General features: G+C 42.7%; 1 protein-coding gene across 1 annotated transcript in view; it reads right to left on the bottom strand.

The window, feature by feature from the left end:
- LOC106562389 (protein naked cuticle homolog 1) overlaps window positions 1–10,448 on the bottom strand; it is a 40,399-nt gene extending 29,951 nt beyond the window's left edge. Inside the window, exons 1-3 of the mRNA XM_014127253.2 lie at window positions 10,234–10,448; window positions 10,073–10,105; window positions 9,654–9,793 (exon numbers count right to left, since the gene is read on the bottom strand). Of these exons, the coding sequence (XP_013982728.1) occupies window positions 9,654–9,793; window positions 10,073–10,105; window positions 10,234–10,258 (198 nt within the window). The 5' untranslated portion in view covers window positions 10,259–10,448. The remainder of the gene's footprint in view (window positions 1–9,653; window positions 9,794–10,072; window positions 10,106–10,233) is intronic.
- Between the last annotated feature and the right edge of the window lie 6,043 nt (window positions 10,449–16,491).

Here is a 16,491-nt window from a genome sequence, read left to right as displayed (position 1 = left end):
AGAGAGGACAGAAAGCGAGAGAGAGGACAGAAAGCGAGAGAGAAGACAGAAAGCGAGGAGTAAGCATTTGAAAGGTGCATTCAGCACTGAGACAAGGACCCTGTGCTTTTGTGAAGACAATAAAAAAAACACAGGAGAAGTAAGAAAAGAAGCTAGGCCACAGAACTGCCATGTCTTTTATCCGACTCAGAGGCTGAGGGTAGCACATTTAAAAGCTTTACTTCAAAAATCAGAGCGCTGGCACCCAGTGAGAAACACGGGGATGTGGGCAGAAGTTCTACTCTGTGATTCATTTCAGAATGCTATTAGTTGTCAGATGTACCTTAAGATATTTTGTCCCAGTTTTGTATGGGTTTAGAACCTAAATCTTAGATGGAAGGTTTTGAAAAATGTGCTTTGGAATTGTCAGTCCAGAGCAGGGGTTTGGCAACTCCAGCAGTAGCATCACTGGGGCCTCCTTTTACTACACAGAGGGTTAGGCCTCATATATATATATAAATAAATATAACGTCCCTGGCCCACTTCAAATGCAGTCTAATTTCATCAGCAACAACCAGGCAAGGCCACAGGGTAAACACAAGAAACAGATGGATGGAGCCTGAGAGGGAAAATGGGAGAGGTGGAGAGGAGAGAGCTGAGATGGGGGGAGGGGGCTTAAGGGAGGATGAAAGTTACTGGCAAGGGTGTGGGGGAAAATGCGTTAACAAATCATCAAATTAAATCTTTGCAATTTGCTTTCAGCACATTGCAAATTCCCCAGACAGACCACTGGCTTAGGGAACAACTCACAACACTGCCTGAGGAGAACCGGAGAAGACAGGGGAGGGCAGTAGACCTTCAACACCTGGGCTTAGAGACTTCTTAAGACCCAACAAACCAGACAGGCATTGGAACTGCCAAATCATAAACTGTTGACTTCTCTACTTCTTCTTAATAATCTAGATTACAAACCTTTATAGGAGATATAAAAACAGCATAGTAAAAAACAAAAACTGTACTTAGAGTCAAAATTAAAGCTGGAATCCTTAGTGGTGAAACTAACACATCTGTTCGGGATAACACAACAAAGAACAAACCGTTTTTTCCCCCTCAGACATTATTGCACGCGCGATAATGAGACAAGGATTAAGTACTGCAATTTTTTTCCCCAAACTGCTCATTTCATTTGGATGCTGCTCACCTCCATTTGTCAACCAAACAAAAAACAATAACAAAGGAACTGGGGCAAACAGTGGCGCTGTTTCCCCTAAAGTGGATTCTATATTTAAAGAGAAAATGTACCCAGCTCACCTGTTGTGGACCTCACATGACAATACCAGCTGTTCTTACTGCTCAGTTCCACATAAAATAACTCTGTTAACTTACATTTTGATTTTAAAGTGAGTTTAAAATGATCTATATGCACTAAATCTATATGCAAGAAAACTTTTCTTGACTCTAGAGTCTTTCCTCTCCCTACCACATAACATAACTCAATGCATATATTTTTTTATTTATTTATTTTATTTCACCTTTATTTAACCAGGTAGGCAAGTTGAGAACAAGTTCTCATTTACAATTGCGACCTGGCCAAGATAAAGCAAAGCAGTTCGACAACATACAAAAACACAGAGTTACACATGGAGTAAAACAACATACAATCAATGATGCAGTAGAATAAAAAAAATTAAAATAAAAAAAAATAATAATAAAAAAAATAAGACTATATACAATGTGAGCAAATGATGTGAGATAAGGGAGGTAAAGGCAAAAAAAATGCCATGGTGGCAAAGTAAATAAAGTATAGCAAGAAAAACACTGGAATGGTAGATTTGTAGTTTGAAGAAAGTTCAAAGATAAAATATAAATAATATGGTGCAAAGGAGCAAAATAAATAAAATAAATAAATACAGTAGGGGAAGAGGTAGTAGTTTGGGCTAAATTATAGATGGGCTATGTACAGGTGCAGTGATCTGTGAGCTGCTCTGACAGCTGGTGCTTAAAGCTAGTGAGGGAGATAAGTGTTTCCAGTTTCAGAGATTTTTGTAGTTCGTTCCAGTCATTGGCAGCAGAGAACTGGAAGGAGAGACGACCAAAGGAGGAGTTGGCTTTAGGGGTGACCAGAGAGATATACCTGCTGGAGCGCGTGCTACAGGTAGGTGCTGCTATGGTGACCAGTGAGCGGAGATAAGGGGGGACTTTACCTAGCAGAGTCTTGTAGATGACCTGGAGCCAATGTGTTTGGCGACGATTATGAAGCGAAGGCCAGCCAACGAGAGCGTACAGGTCGCAGTGGTGGGTAGTATATGGGGCTTTGGTGACAAAACGGATGGCACTGTGATAGACTGCATCCAGCTTGTTGAGTAGGGTATTGGAAGCTATTTTGTAAATGACATCGCCGAAGTCGAGGATTGGTAGGATGGTCAGTTTTACGAGGGTATGTTTGGCAGCATGAGTGAAGGATGCTTTGTTGCGAAATAGGAAGCCAATTCGAGATTTCACTTTGGATTGGAGATGATTGATGTGAGTCTGGAAGGAGAGTTTACAGTCTAACCAGACACCTAGGTATTTGTAGTTGTCCACAAATTCTAAGTTAGAACCGTCCAGAGAAGTGATGCTGGACAGGCGGGCAGGTGCAGGCAGCGATCGGTTGAAGAGCATGCATTTAGTTTTATTTGTGTTTAGGAGCAGTTGGAGAACACGGAAGGAGAGTTGAATGGCATTGAAGCTCGTCTGGAGGGTTGTTAACACAGTGTCCAAAGAAGGGCCAGAAGTGTACAGAATGGTGTCGTCTGCGTAGAGGTGGATCAGAGATTCACCAGCAGCAAGAGCGACATCATTTATGTATACAGAGAAAAGAGTTGGCCCAAGAATTGAACCCTGTGGTACCCCCATAGAGACTGCCAGAGGTCCAGACAGTAGGCCCTCCGATTTGACACACTGAACTCTGTCAGAGAAGTAGTTGGTGAACCAGGCGACGCAATCGTTTGAGAAACCAAGGCTACTGAGTCTGCCGATGAGGATGTGGTGATTAACAGAGTCAAAAGCTTTGGCCAGGTCAATGAATACGGCAGCACAGTAATGTTTCTTATCGATGGCGGTTACGATGTCGTTTAGGACCTTGAGCGTGGCTGAGGTGCACCCATGACCAGCTCTGAAACCAGATTGCATAGCGGAGAGGGTGCGGTGGGATTCGAAATGGTCGGTAATCTGTTTGTTGACTTGGCTTTCGAAGACCTTAGAAAGGCAGGGTAGGATGGATATAGGTCTGTAGCAATTTGGGTCAAGAGTGTCACCTCCTTTGAAGAGGGGGATGACAGCAGCTGCTTTCCAATCTATGGGAATCTCAGACGACACGAAAGAGAGGTTGAACAGGCTAGTAATAGGGGTTGCAATAATTTCGGCAGATAATTTTAGAAAGAAAGGGTCCAGATTGTCAAGCCCAGCTGATTTGTAGGGGTCCAGATTTTGCAGCTCTTTCAGAACATCAGCTGAATGGATTTGGGAGAAGGAGAAATGGGGGAGGCTTGGGCGAGTTGCTGTGGGGGGTGCAGTGCTGTTGAATGCAGTAGGGGTAGTTAGGTGGAAAGCATGGCCAGCCGTAGAAAAATGCTTATTGAAATTCTCAATTATAGTGGGCTTATCGGTGGTGACAGAGTTTCCTATCCTCAGTGCAGTGGGCAGTTGGGAGGAGGTGTTCTTATTCTCCATGGACTTTACAATGTCCCAGAACTTTTTAGAGTTGGAGTTGCACGAAGCGAATTTCTTTTTGAAAAAGCTAGCCTTGGCGTTTCTAACTGCCTGTGTGTATTGGTTTCTAACTTCCCTAAAAAGTTGCATATCGCGGGGGCAGTTCGATGCTAATGCAGAACGCCACAGGATATTTTTGTGTTGGTTAAGGGCAGTCAGGTCTGGGGAGAACCAAGGGCTATATCTGTTCCTGGTTCTAAATTTCTTGAAAGGGGCATGCTTATTTAAGATGGTGAGGAAGGCATTTTTTAAAAATAACCAGGCATCCTCTACTGACGGGATGAGGTCAATATCCTTCCAGGATACCAGGGCCAGGTCGATTAGAAAGGCTTGCTCGTTGAAATGTTTCAGGGAGCGTTTGACAGTGATGAGTGGAGGTCGTTTGACCGCTGACCCATTACGGGTGCAGGCAATGAGGCAGTGATCGCTGAGATCTTGGTTGAAAACAGCAGAGGTGTATTTAGAGGGCACGTTGGTTAGGATGATATCTATGAGGGTGCCAGTGTTTGCGGCTTTGGGGTTGTACCTGGTGGGTTCATTAATAATTTGTGTGAGATTGAGGGCATCAAGCTTGGATTGTAGGATGGCTGGGGTGTTAAGCATGTCCCAGTTTAGGTCACCTAGTAGCACGAGCTCTGAAGATAGATGGGGGGCAATCAGTTCACATATGGTGTCCAGAGCACAACTAGGGGCCGAGGGGGGTCTATAGCAGGCGGCAACGGTGAGAGACTTGTTTTTGGAGAGGTGGATTTTTAAAATTAGAAGTTCAAATTGTTTGGGTACAGACCTGGATAGCAGGACAGAACTCTGCAGGCTATCTCTGCAGTAGATTGCAACACCGCCCCCTTTGGTCGTTCTATCTTGTCTGAAAACGTTGTAGTTAGGGATGAAGATTTCAGAGTTTTTGGTGGACTTCCTAAGCCAAGATTCAGACACAGCTAGGACATCCGGGTTGGCGGAGTGTGCTAAAGCAGTGAATAAAACAAACTTAGGGAGGAGGCTTCTAATGTTAACATGCATGAAACCAAGGTTATTACGGTTACAGAAGTCATCAAAAGAGAGCGCCTGGGGAGTAGGAGTGGAGCCAGGCACTGCAGGGCCTGGATTCACCTCTACATCCCCAGAGGAGCAGAGAAGAATAAGTATGAGGGTACGGCTAAAAGCTATAAGAATTGGTCGTCTGTGACGTCCAGAATAGAGAGAAAAAGGAGCAGGTTTCTGGGGGCGATAAAATAGCTTCAAGGTATAATGTACAGACAAAGGTATGGTGGGATGTGAGTACAGAGGAGGTAAACCTAGGCATTTAGTGATAGTGAGAGAGATATTGTCTCTAGAAACATCATTGAAACCAGAAGATGTCATAGCATGTGTGGGTGGAGGAACTGAGAGGTTGGATAAGGTATAATGAGCAGGGCTAGAGGCTCTACAGTGAAATAAGCCAATAAACACTAACCAGAACAGCAATGGAGAAGGCATATTGACATTAAGGAGAGGCATGCTTAGCCGAGTGATCAAAGGGTCCAGTGAGATTCAGACAGCTAGCCGGGCCATAGGTAGCAAGCTGGTGGAAGATGGGAGGGAGGTCTGTTTTTAGCCAGCTCGTGCGTTTCCGTCTGTGGGTTAGTGGGGTTCCGTGTGGAAGGGGGGACCTCGGGCAGATAACGTCGGTGGTCCAGTCGTGAAGACCCGATGGGGCTCCGGATCGGCAGTAAAACGGGTCAGGATAGGTGAGTTGTAGCCCAGGAGACACTTCAGCTGGCTAGCTCAGGAATAGCCCAGGAGTGGCTGACGGAACTCTTCAGCTGGCTAGCTGGCTAGCTCCGTAATAATGTGTGTTATATCCGTGACCGACGTTGCCAATAGTCACTCAGGTAGCAGCTAGTTAGCTGCAAGATCCAGGTGTAAATGTCCAGAGCCTGCGGTAGAAATCGGGGAAAGGAGAGAGAATAGGTCCGGTATGCTCTGGTCTGAGTCGCGCTGTACAAAAACTGGCGATAGCTTTTCGAGCTAATGGATAGCTGAGGACAGCTAACCGTGGCTAGCTGAACTTCAACGTTAGCCAGTGAAAATGGCTAACCTCTTGCTAGCTTCTGTTGTGGAATTCAGATGAGGTAAATAATACTTTCTTTTTTTAAATTGGTGAGGCGGGTTGCAGGAGAGTGCTTTGAGGTTGAGTTTTTAGAATTAAAAAAAGAATATATATATATATAAAAAGATAAGTGAAGAAAAAAAAAGAAAAAATATGTAAATATATAAATACACGGGACACGACAAGAGGAGGGTAGAGGACGTCTGAACTGCTACGCCATCTTGGGGGCCATATATACCTCAACCAATGATAACAACCTTGCTAATGTAATCAGCTCAACAAAACAAACATGTTCCATAAATGGGCATTTCATTTTAATGGAGGTAGACTATGGCAGTAATCCCCTCTCTCCTTTCAAGAATATGATAGTTTGGTTTGGGAGGTTTCAGATCAAAAGGATTCCAGTCTCAGACTCCCCGCTGCTGCCACCATCTGACCCACATTCTCCTGGACCCCAGTTCAGCCGGGAGGCAAAAAAGAACACGGCCTATAAAGTATATGTATCCTATACAACATGGGCCGCTTTTAAAGGCTAAGAGGGTTGTTTGCATTGCATTCTCACCTAGCTAAGGATTTAGCCCTTTTTCATTTGACAATACTATGGGGTTAGGGTATTTAACTACGACTTATGGAAAGCAGTAACTTCCACAAACTTCCTGTGAAGATTTGTAATGCTAATGCTTCATGATAAGTTATAGATCATTTATAAGACATTTGCTAGTTAATCTCACAATTTAGAAAAATGTACTGTAATTTCAAGCATTGTCATACTTAAGTGTTTTAAAATCTAAAAAAATGGAATAAATCTAAAATGACAAATGGTCCCTAAAATAAAAAACATGAAATGCCATGTCAAAGCATGCAAACAAAACATGAAAAACATTACATTGAAATATTCAAGTTCTAAAGACCACTTTGTTGAAGGGAAAAAAACAAAGGGAAAAGCATCCAAATAAATATTGATGTCAGGAACAATTTTCGTCCTATTTCTATTCATTTTCCCGCAGCGCTGTGAAAGCCATTAGGCACATAGAATTTAATAATTTATAAAACAGAAAACCCTGCGAGCCCAAATTGTTCAAAACCATCCTACTTTTTCAGTGGGGTTCCTTTTCCATCCTGGCCAAATATCACTTCACACCATCTGGCGAATTAAAAAAATGCTCCACAAAACAATCCCACCCTTTCACATGTATCCCACAATGCCCTCTGGTGAGTGTGCTGAACTGAAGAGGGCCCACGGATACCCTAACTGTGCCCAGAGGGCTGCTACACTACACGGAACAGAACACCGAACCCCTTCCTACCCCGATGATGATGTCATAAGGAGGGTCCGATTACAATATGAAGATGTTTATTAGAGGCCTGACAGCATGTCAGGCTTAGTGGCTTTGACACCATGTGCGTGCAACAAGCAGACCTGAGGCTGACCCCATCACGGCACTCAGTGCTACACTTGATCACTCGCACGTCAATACAAACTGGGCATAAGTCATAAAAATCTCAGCCCGCTGCTTTTCTCGTCAACCTCCCTGGGCTAACAGAGCCTCACACCTTCACAGCCCGCCGACCAATGTGCTGCTATTAAAAACACCTCACGGCAGGGATAGAGAAAACAACTGTGTACTTTAGACAGGTTGGACTTTGATCAAGATATTTTGACAGCGTGCATGAGGCCGATTGTCACTCCCTGAAGGAGTCCTTGACTTGGCTCCTCACCAGCATATCCCTGTGTCTTCCTCATACCAGAGACATTTAAATGAAATGAACCAGACTGGTCTGGTATGCGCTGCTATCGGTCACTTCCTTATGATAATGACATGATAAATCAGAAGAAGCAAAGCAAAAAGAGGCATATGCCATCACATAAAAGATTCAGTTTAGATATATTCCTTTGTGTGCATTGCCAAAGTTTCAAAGTGCTGGGTAACAAATGCTTGGGATAATCCAACCAGAGAAACAACGGCAAACACCTCTTGTTCAGTTAACACAAGGCTTTTCATGCACACAAGCATGAGCAGGTCAATAGAAATGCAATGTCCATGAAATAGTGTGACAGTGAATGCATGATTCTCATTGAATGCAACTTTAGCATGAAATGTAGCATGTAAACATCCCAATGATGGTATGTCTGTGGTCACAACATGATGGCCACATTGCTGGACAGAGTGTATTAGCTGCCCTCTGTTCCAGTGGGCTGAGTGAGCTCAGTAGCTGAGAAGTGGAAAACTCCCGGTGAGCCCTCAATCCTCAAAAATGCTGCATTTGAGACGTGAGCATCCCTAACCAAAGAGGCTTACACCCGGTTCCTCTGAAGCTTTTCTCCTCTCGACAACACAGGTTACGTCCCAAATGGCACCCTATTCCCTATATAGTACACTACTTTTGATTAGAGCCCTAGTCCCTATATAGTACACTACTTTTGATTAGAGCCCTAGTCCCTATATAGTGCACTACTTTTGACCAGAGGGCTCTGGTTAAAAGTAGTGCACTATATAGGGAATCAGGTACCATTTGGGATGCACCCACTGTGTTTACCGGGATGACAAATCTGAAACAGACATGACCTCCACCACCTCTACCCCAGCCTTACAATGCAGCCCTGTCACCAGTCTGTCAGACTGCAATGCTTTCAACTCAGCCGTGATCTATTACCTAGAGTATAAACTTTAGCAGCATCTGTTCTTGGTGGTGTGACACATTTGTTCCCATGCACCAAAAGTGTCTGATGATTAGACAGTTACCAAAGCAAGCAGTGTGTAGCAAGCCAGGGCTCCTTTTGTAAAAAGTTGTATTAACATATGCTGTTTTGTACTGTATGTTGAAACAGACATGGCTGAAAGACTGAAAAGTGGTGTGGGAAAGATATTTGTTAATAGAGAGGTTTAAACACAAGCCTACAAAGTTTTCACTCTTAAATATTTGGTCCATCAAGTGTGTACTGTCAACAGCCATGTCATTGTGTTAACATGTCACACTTTCATTTTCCAGAATCACAAAACATTCTTAACTGTTTACAATGGGAATGAAATTAACACACTGATAAGAATGATGAAGTTCGTGCACACGGAATTTTAAATAGCAGCTTTTACCTTGCCACACCTGCATGAGACTTCTAATGTGCCACTGCATTCAATAATTTCCATGTGTCTGGATGAGAGAGTCAAGAATGTCTATCTATGTTGCCTAGCCAACAAAGCAAATAATGATTATCTAAACAAAACAAAAAAATACATATGCTGACTATCTCTATGATGTCAGCTTTATATTATAATTTTCAATTTTTTTATTGATATTATTAGTCTGACCTATAACTTTCCCTCAACTAGCCTATAACTAAACACACTGCTACTTTCTTTTTACAACATTTCTGGTTTTCTTTTCAACTTCTGCATAATGCACAGAATACATATTAATAAGCAAAATTGCTTGAGAATGTCATTGAATAGGTCTATGTCAGAAGCTGACTTTTTGCTTTACGAGTGTTTGAAGAAAAATTAAGCAGGCAACATCTGAAGACTTGTAGGATATTTATCAGGTATTGTCATTCCATTGGTGTACTGCAATAAGGTTACCGAGAATCAAATTTTGTGTGTGTGTATATATATATATTTTTTTTTTATTATTTTTTTTTTTACTTAATTTGAAACAATCGATAAATTCAGTTAAACCTTAGAGACTACAATTTATCCCAGTAAAAATAAATTGCAGCCTTGGCTAAACCTCGAAAGGGAAGCTAAGAAAGTTAGGACCCTACAGGCTTCATTGTAACAAACAGATTAACAATCTTGTTTTTGAAATCATAATAATTTATTGAAACATTTATTTAACTTACCGGAGTAGACAAGCCGCATTTATTCGTGTGGTGACAGTCCTGTTGCTCAAGCCGCGAGCCCGTGCAATAGTATTTCTGTTTCACGAGCCAATCGTCAATTCCCTTCCTTGCCAAACAGGCATTAACTACAAAACTGTCGCCTGAAATCAACAAACAATGTACATTATTACAATGTAAACAACATGTTACGGTTAGGTTACAATGTAACATATTTCTTCAGCATTGTGGTTTTTTTCCTAACTTTTCTTGAATGATAGCAGACTGTCTGATGTTGTTAACGAGTCGGTCATTATTGGTGCATGGATAAATGGGATGATAGACTGGAAATACTTTTAACAATGTATATTTTAAACAAATATAATAAAATATAGACAACAAATGTATAGCCTGTCCTAAGTGTAGGCCTATTGGCTACTCACCCTCCGGACTTTCCCTCGGTTTACAAATCGCAGCTTTTCGGGACAATTGTCGAGAGAAACAGAGAACATAAAGATAGGCATTACTCGAAAGTATTACCGCAAGTGAGCATTCAAAATCAACGATTAGGGGTGACATGTTTCGGTAAAACATCGTATCTTACCATGTTTCGAGTGAAGTTTACCCATTTCTCTGCATTGAGTTGGGATTGAAAACCATCAAATGTATTTATAATCCAGAAATCTGCGATATCCAGACGATACAAGAAGCGTCCGTAAAGAAAGCAGCAGGCTGCACTCAGTACATCCTACGGCAACAGCGCCACACCAGCCTTTGATCCGAAGAAAGCTCCCCCTTCGTCTCCCTTCCAAGCGTAAAGGAGGCGGTTACCAAAACCCGCACTTCTACCGCTGAATGAACATGATTGACACCTCGCCCAAGATTAGACGACTTGCAGGCAGGCCCTCTTCTGTTTTATTGGACGAAGGCGGCACATGAGAGCCAGCCGAGACTCTTTCGGAGTTTCCAAATATGAAAAGAGCAGTAATGCAGCAGCCCCCGTAACCACTACCACCATTCCCAGCCAGCCAAGTAGGCGCAGTGGTCGTAGAGCAGCGAAATAGGGCTTAAAAGGATATTTCGCAGGACGATAAAAAATTATGAATAAAAACATGTCTTTGATTGATAGACATGCAAACATAATATTTTATTAATCATATAAACTTTGGGTTAATTGCTTCCTATAATAACTTGTTTACAAATATTTTTCTCATAGTTCACACTGTGGGAGAGAGTCCTGAATAAACAAAAACGAATATTTATAGAATACAATGTATAATATTTATGGCACTTATAGAACACTTTAAAATTCCAGTTTTAAAACTAAAATAAACACAAGACAAACTAATTTGGGGCATACATTTGATAAACCATAAATGCCCTTCAGACATTTTACAACATACTGTATGAGCCTGTTGACAGGAAAGTTTGTGTCTCTATCAAGACACATTGCATTTTCTAATGTGTATAATACTAGCTACATTTCAAATCTCATGAAGTCCCATACAACTTTGAGACTTGTACAAGGTCTTACAAAAAAAAAGCCAATTATTGGTTTAACAAAAAAAGTGCACAATTTCACAGGATGGCCCACGTGGCCCAAGTGTAATGGCCCCTAAATTATCCCGGGCCTCTATAACAGTCAAGGCTATGTTTAAGTTTACAGGCCTGGTCAGCCTCCTGCAGCAGTTTAGATCTACCAAGCCAGGCAGCCACCTGCACCACCAACCCACATGCACGGACAGTGTGCGAATTACAGGGGGGCTCAGACCCCCGAATGAGACATGAGCTCCCCTAAATGCAACAAAAGTGAAACTTTGGGGGGTCTCTAATTGAACCATTCTCCTATTTGTTTAAAATGCTATTTTGTACTGATACAGTGGTAAATATGAAATATAAAGCTTATTCCAAATGAAACCAACACCCCAGTCATGGTTTAAACAAGTGACAGTTGGTTCAGGTTCTTTCGATCACATTCACCTTTCTACTCCCCCTGTCTGTCTGTCTCCAGCTTTCACAAGCATACTTGCAACATTGTTTCAACTGGGCCCTCACAGTTTCCATGCAGATGAGCTCGGGACAGACACAGCTGTATTTGAGTCCCGTATTTCAGCCCCTTTTCAGGAGTCCAACTTTTTTTATATAAAAAATACCAATTTGTCAGCAAGACACATCAATTAATTTAGGCTACAAGAGTGTAGATCTGATGACAATCGCAGAAGGTCATCATGCTACACTTTATGGTGTTTTGGAACATATGTCGCTTTCCATTCACCCAATGGCTGGTGCACAGTGCACTGTTTGGTAGCTGGAATTATTTTGGAGTGGACGAATGTGCACAGGTAGCCTACTTTTTGAAGTAATTTGTTTGACAATCAGATAAAAATCTCACGACTGGTTTTTGTTCATGCCACATTAAAAGATAATACATGTTTACTGTTAAAATACATGTCTTTACTATTAGGCCTATTACATTTTTACTGCACGACACAAATAGGAAGTCCCATGAAAAAAAGAGACCCCCGAATTTAACAGTATAATTCGCACTCTGTGCCTGGGTGTACAGCTCCACGGCCTGCTCTCTGTTAGTCCTTCCCTGGGGCTCAAGACTCCAGGCCTGGCTTGCACTCTGCTGGTCCTACCCTGAATTTCTTACATTTATTTAACCTTTATTTAACTAGGCAAGTCAGTTAAGAACAAATTCTTATTTACAATGACAGCCTACCAGGGAACAGTGGGTTAACTGCCTTGTTCAGAGGCAGAATGACAGATTCTTTTTTAAATTGGGGATTTGATCCAGCCACCGTTCAGTTACTGGCCCAACGCTCTAACCACTAGGATACCTCCAGCCCCAAAGGCTCCAGGCCATGCTCCAGGCCATGCTCCATTAGCAGTGTCTGCCTCTGACAGGCCCTGGGCCCTGCAGCAGCGGATAAAATCACTGGCACCGGGGCCTCCACCAAAATCTTAACTGCTGGCAGTAGCCGCAAAACCACTCCAGTCGACTGCCTGCCTCTCAGACACGGTTCAGCAAGACCAAAGAGTGTAGTTTCTGAATCAGCCAGACCGGAGTCTGTAGATCTGGCTGGATAAGAGTTGGTAGAGTGAGTTATGACACTGTGGAGTACATGTTAGAGGAAGGGGGCCTTCTCTCTCTCCTTCACTGGAAACCTGTGGTCTCTCTCTGTGGTCTCTCTTGCTCGCTCTGTCTCTGTCTCTCTCTCTTTGTCTCTCACCCTCCCCCTTTATCTGTATTCAGCTGCAGTCAAGCCTGAAAACACTCGTGGGAGCAGGTCCATGTGGGAGGTCTGGTCTCAATGTGTGGTGTGGTGGCGGTATGGTACTCTGAGCACTATACCAGCTACCTGCACAGGAAGTCTGCTAAAGTAGTGCACTGAGAGAAACTTTACTGTGGTTTCATTTAAGTTAAAGCAAGTGGGATGTTTTTTGAAGGGGAGGTCATGCTCAATAATCTAATCTCCTCACACTTTTCTGGGGGATTTCCGCTTCTTGGAGGATTCAAATGTACATACAGTGGAAGCAGCAAGCTTGTCCCTGACACCAGCCACCACAGACCCCATCCAAGTGCATTTCCACTAAACAGAGGTTTTCCGCATCCTGAGTCTATCATCACGTTGTACCAGAGGAATCAGGCCTCTCTCTTTGAACTCTTCTGCCAAAGACACGCAGATGAGCTTGTTATTATAGCCGCTCGGCTCACTTGCGTTTGCTGGGAACCAAGGCCTGTCCCTCTGACACACTTCCTGTTCTTTGAAGAGGCCAACGGAGAGATGGCTTTGCGTCCCGATTTCCGAGCCTGGCGCTTTGATGCCTGGGAAAGGAGGTGGAGGGGCTTTCAAGCCAGAATTCCATTGCACAGATGGATCTGAATCAAACTCCAACCACCCACACCCATTGATTCTGCTGTTGTGCACTGGGCTACTTTCAGCTCCATTACCCATCATCCCGCTATGGAATGGACCAAAAATATATTTCAAAGGGGCCATCTTCTTATTCATGTGTCTCTAATAACATACTTGATATGTCATGTACAGAGCAGTGCAGTAATCTCTGTCTGGCTTGAACTTCAGAGAGTAAACAAGATAACAACAGTCACATAGAGGTGAAAGGAAGGTGCTCTGAGGTATAAGTACACAGCGGAAGAAGAGTGTAGACTGAGGTCTTAAGATGGACACCTGCCTGGCTGTCAACCTATTTACCGACCACTTTGGTGGCCTAGCCCAGTTGATTCCACCCTGTTCTCTCCCTGGCAACAGGAATAATAGGGGACATTCAGCTCCCTGGATTCGGGGGGATCTAATGCTTTGTCTGTGTTTATGTCCTTATAACAATGTTAGGGAGGCTGCCTGGGGTGCACACTGGATGCCGCTTCAGTGAGGAGGAGGGGGTGTGGAGGGAGCATATAGAGAGAGGGCCTAGCGTCTAGCTGAGCAGCTGCTGGGCGCTTAGAGGACAAACATGTGACTGTTGCCTTTTTGTAGTGGGACAAAAGGAGGGGGGATGATGTAAAGGGCAGAAGACAATCGTGATTGAAGTACAGTGTTGGTTCTTGGAGCGGAGGTGACTCTGCTGATTGTGGTGAGCTCAGCGTGTGATGTGTCAGGCGAGGGGTCTTTAGGAAGGGAGCTCTGGCCGGTCGTGTGTATGCCGTTCCATATGGAGAATGGAGAATGCCGCCTATAGTCATCCAGTGCTGAATTAATCTACAAAAAATGTATGGACTCAGTGTACTGTAACCAGGCCCCCAGTGTCCGGTCTGGAGTGTGAAGTCACAAGCTCTGCTGGTAGCAACCTAGCAGTGCCAAAAGCCCTGGTCTGCCCTATGTAAATTACGATTGCCAGAACAGCAAAACACATTTTTTAGACGAACGTATGGGGCTCTAAAATGTGTTTATTATGATCAAGTTCGGTCCTCACTGTGAATTATTTTAAAGTTTTCTACAAATCAAGATATTTAATTAAATAGTTATCCTTTCTGACACAAACCAATCACAGACCGGCAGGCTACAAGGAGGCTCACACTCTCTTGCACGCTCTTTGCAGACCTAAGGGGGTGTGGTGTGCTACAGTATCCAGATGAGAGCGCGGAGTTAACGAGCCTATCAAGTGGAGATGGAAGGGTTGATCAATGGCTATGGGGCTGACAGAGGATGACAGAGGATGGACATGGAGGATTGGCTCACACTATATTTGAAATATCAATGTAATATGCAATTATAATTTAGTACATTTTGAATTCCAAACTGCATCATGTCTAAGGTTATTTTTTATGATGACAAAATGATGCAGTTGCACAAATGATAGTCTACAATCATATAAAAATACAGAATTTAGATAAAATAAATATATAATTTATATATAGTCTCATGGGGTAATCCAATATAGCATAACCGAGTTGTGATGCGATGGTAGCCCATTACCTTTTTATTTTCAGGTGGAAGGATCATGGTCATATGATAGACTAGAAAGGGTACTCACTCGCACTTAACTTTACTGCAATTTGAGTTAGATTTTACAAAGACAGTCACCATGCCAACATGTTCTGTATTTAATTGTACTAATCGCCACTCGAAAGAGTCTAATCGCCATTTTTTCCGGTAAATCAGTCGTCATTCTGATTATCATAGTTAATATTTGCTGTCTATTTTATTCTCCAATGTTGACCTGGCTAGGTTCTAGGTAATGCTGAGCTTTCAAATTAACATTCTGCTGCAAAGGTTTAACAGTAGGTTAGCATTAGGTTATTGCATGATTATGCAGGTTATGGGCATACCTGGTCGATTTAGCTAACTTAATTTGGTCGTCTTCGTTTCATGACATGCAGTAATAAGATGATGGCTTTAATGTCCGTGGTTGACACTCTCAGGCAGGATTTAAACGACTACATCAACCATGATCCTTTGCTAGTTACGGCCACTTTCATCATGATCCTTATACATTTTTTGGGTGCCATTCAGCCCCATTCAGCAATATGGCGCACTTCAAATTAAAATACTTCCGCTTCATTTGCCATCCAGTAGCAGTGCGTGGGTAAAATCCCTGGGGAAGCCAAGCCAGGAAAAAAAGTCATATTACAACATATATGTTGTGATAATTGTGTTGTTTTCTCTATAACCTGTTAGTTCATATGCCTTGCGAACGTGATATATGCCTAAGGCTGAGACATTAATAAGACACAGTGGCAGAATAACATCAACCACACCTTTGTTTTATCACAAAACCGGAGAGCAACCTCTGTCCGGTGAAGTCCACAAAGCATATTGCATGTAACAAACAGTTACATGACCTACAGCATGGTCATGCAAGTTAATGATTCCGACGTTTTCGGATTAATAAACAAAGGTGTGGTTGATGTTATTCTGCCACTGTGTCTTATTAATGTCTCAGCCTTAGGCATATATCACGGTCGCAAGGCATATGAACTAACAGGTTATAGAGAAAACAACACAATTATCACAACACATATGTTGTAATATGACTTTTTTTTCCTGGCTTGGCTTCCCCAGGGATTTTACCCACGCACTGCTACTGGATGGCACATGAAGCGGGAAGTATTTTAATTTGAAGTGCGCCATATTGCTGAATGGGGCTGAACGGCACCCCAAAAAAATCGATAAGGATCATGGTGAAAGTGCCTCCACTATTCCAGCACCATTTCAACTTCAACATTTCAGCATCATAAAATCACCTATGCTTAGACTAATACAGTGACAACTAAAAGATACCGAAAACAATTTAGTCCAATCAACTTAAGCTAGATATGATGGTTCAGATTTGTGTGTATGTTTGCATTCCTCTCTACTTGTAGAGAATCCTTCATGTTGATGAAATGGACTCTGTC

The sequence above is a fragment of the Salmo salar genome, chromosome ssa11 (assembly GCF_905237065.1).
Source record: "Salmo salar chromosome ssa11, Ssal_v3.1, whole genome shotgun sequence".
Taxonomy (NCBI): Eukaryota; Metazoa; Chordata; class Actinopteri; order Salmoniformes; family Salmonidae; genus Salmo; species Salmo salar.
This window is presented reverse-complemented; position numbering and strand designations above follow the sequence as displayed.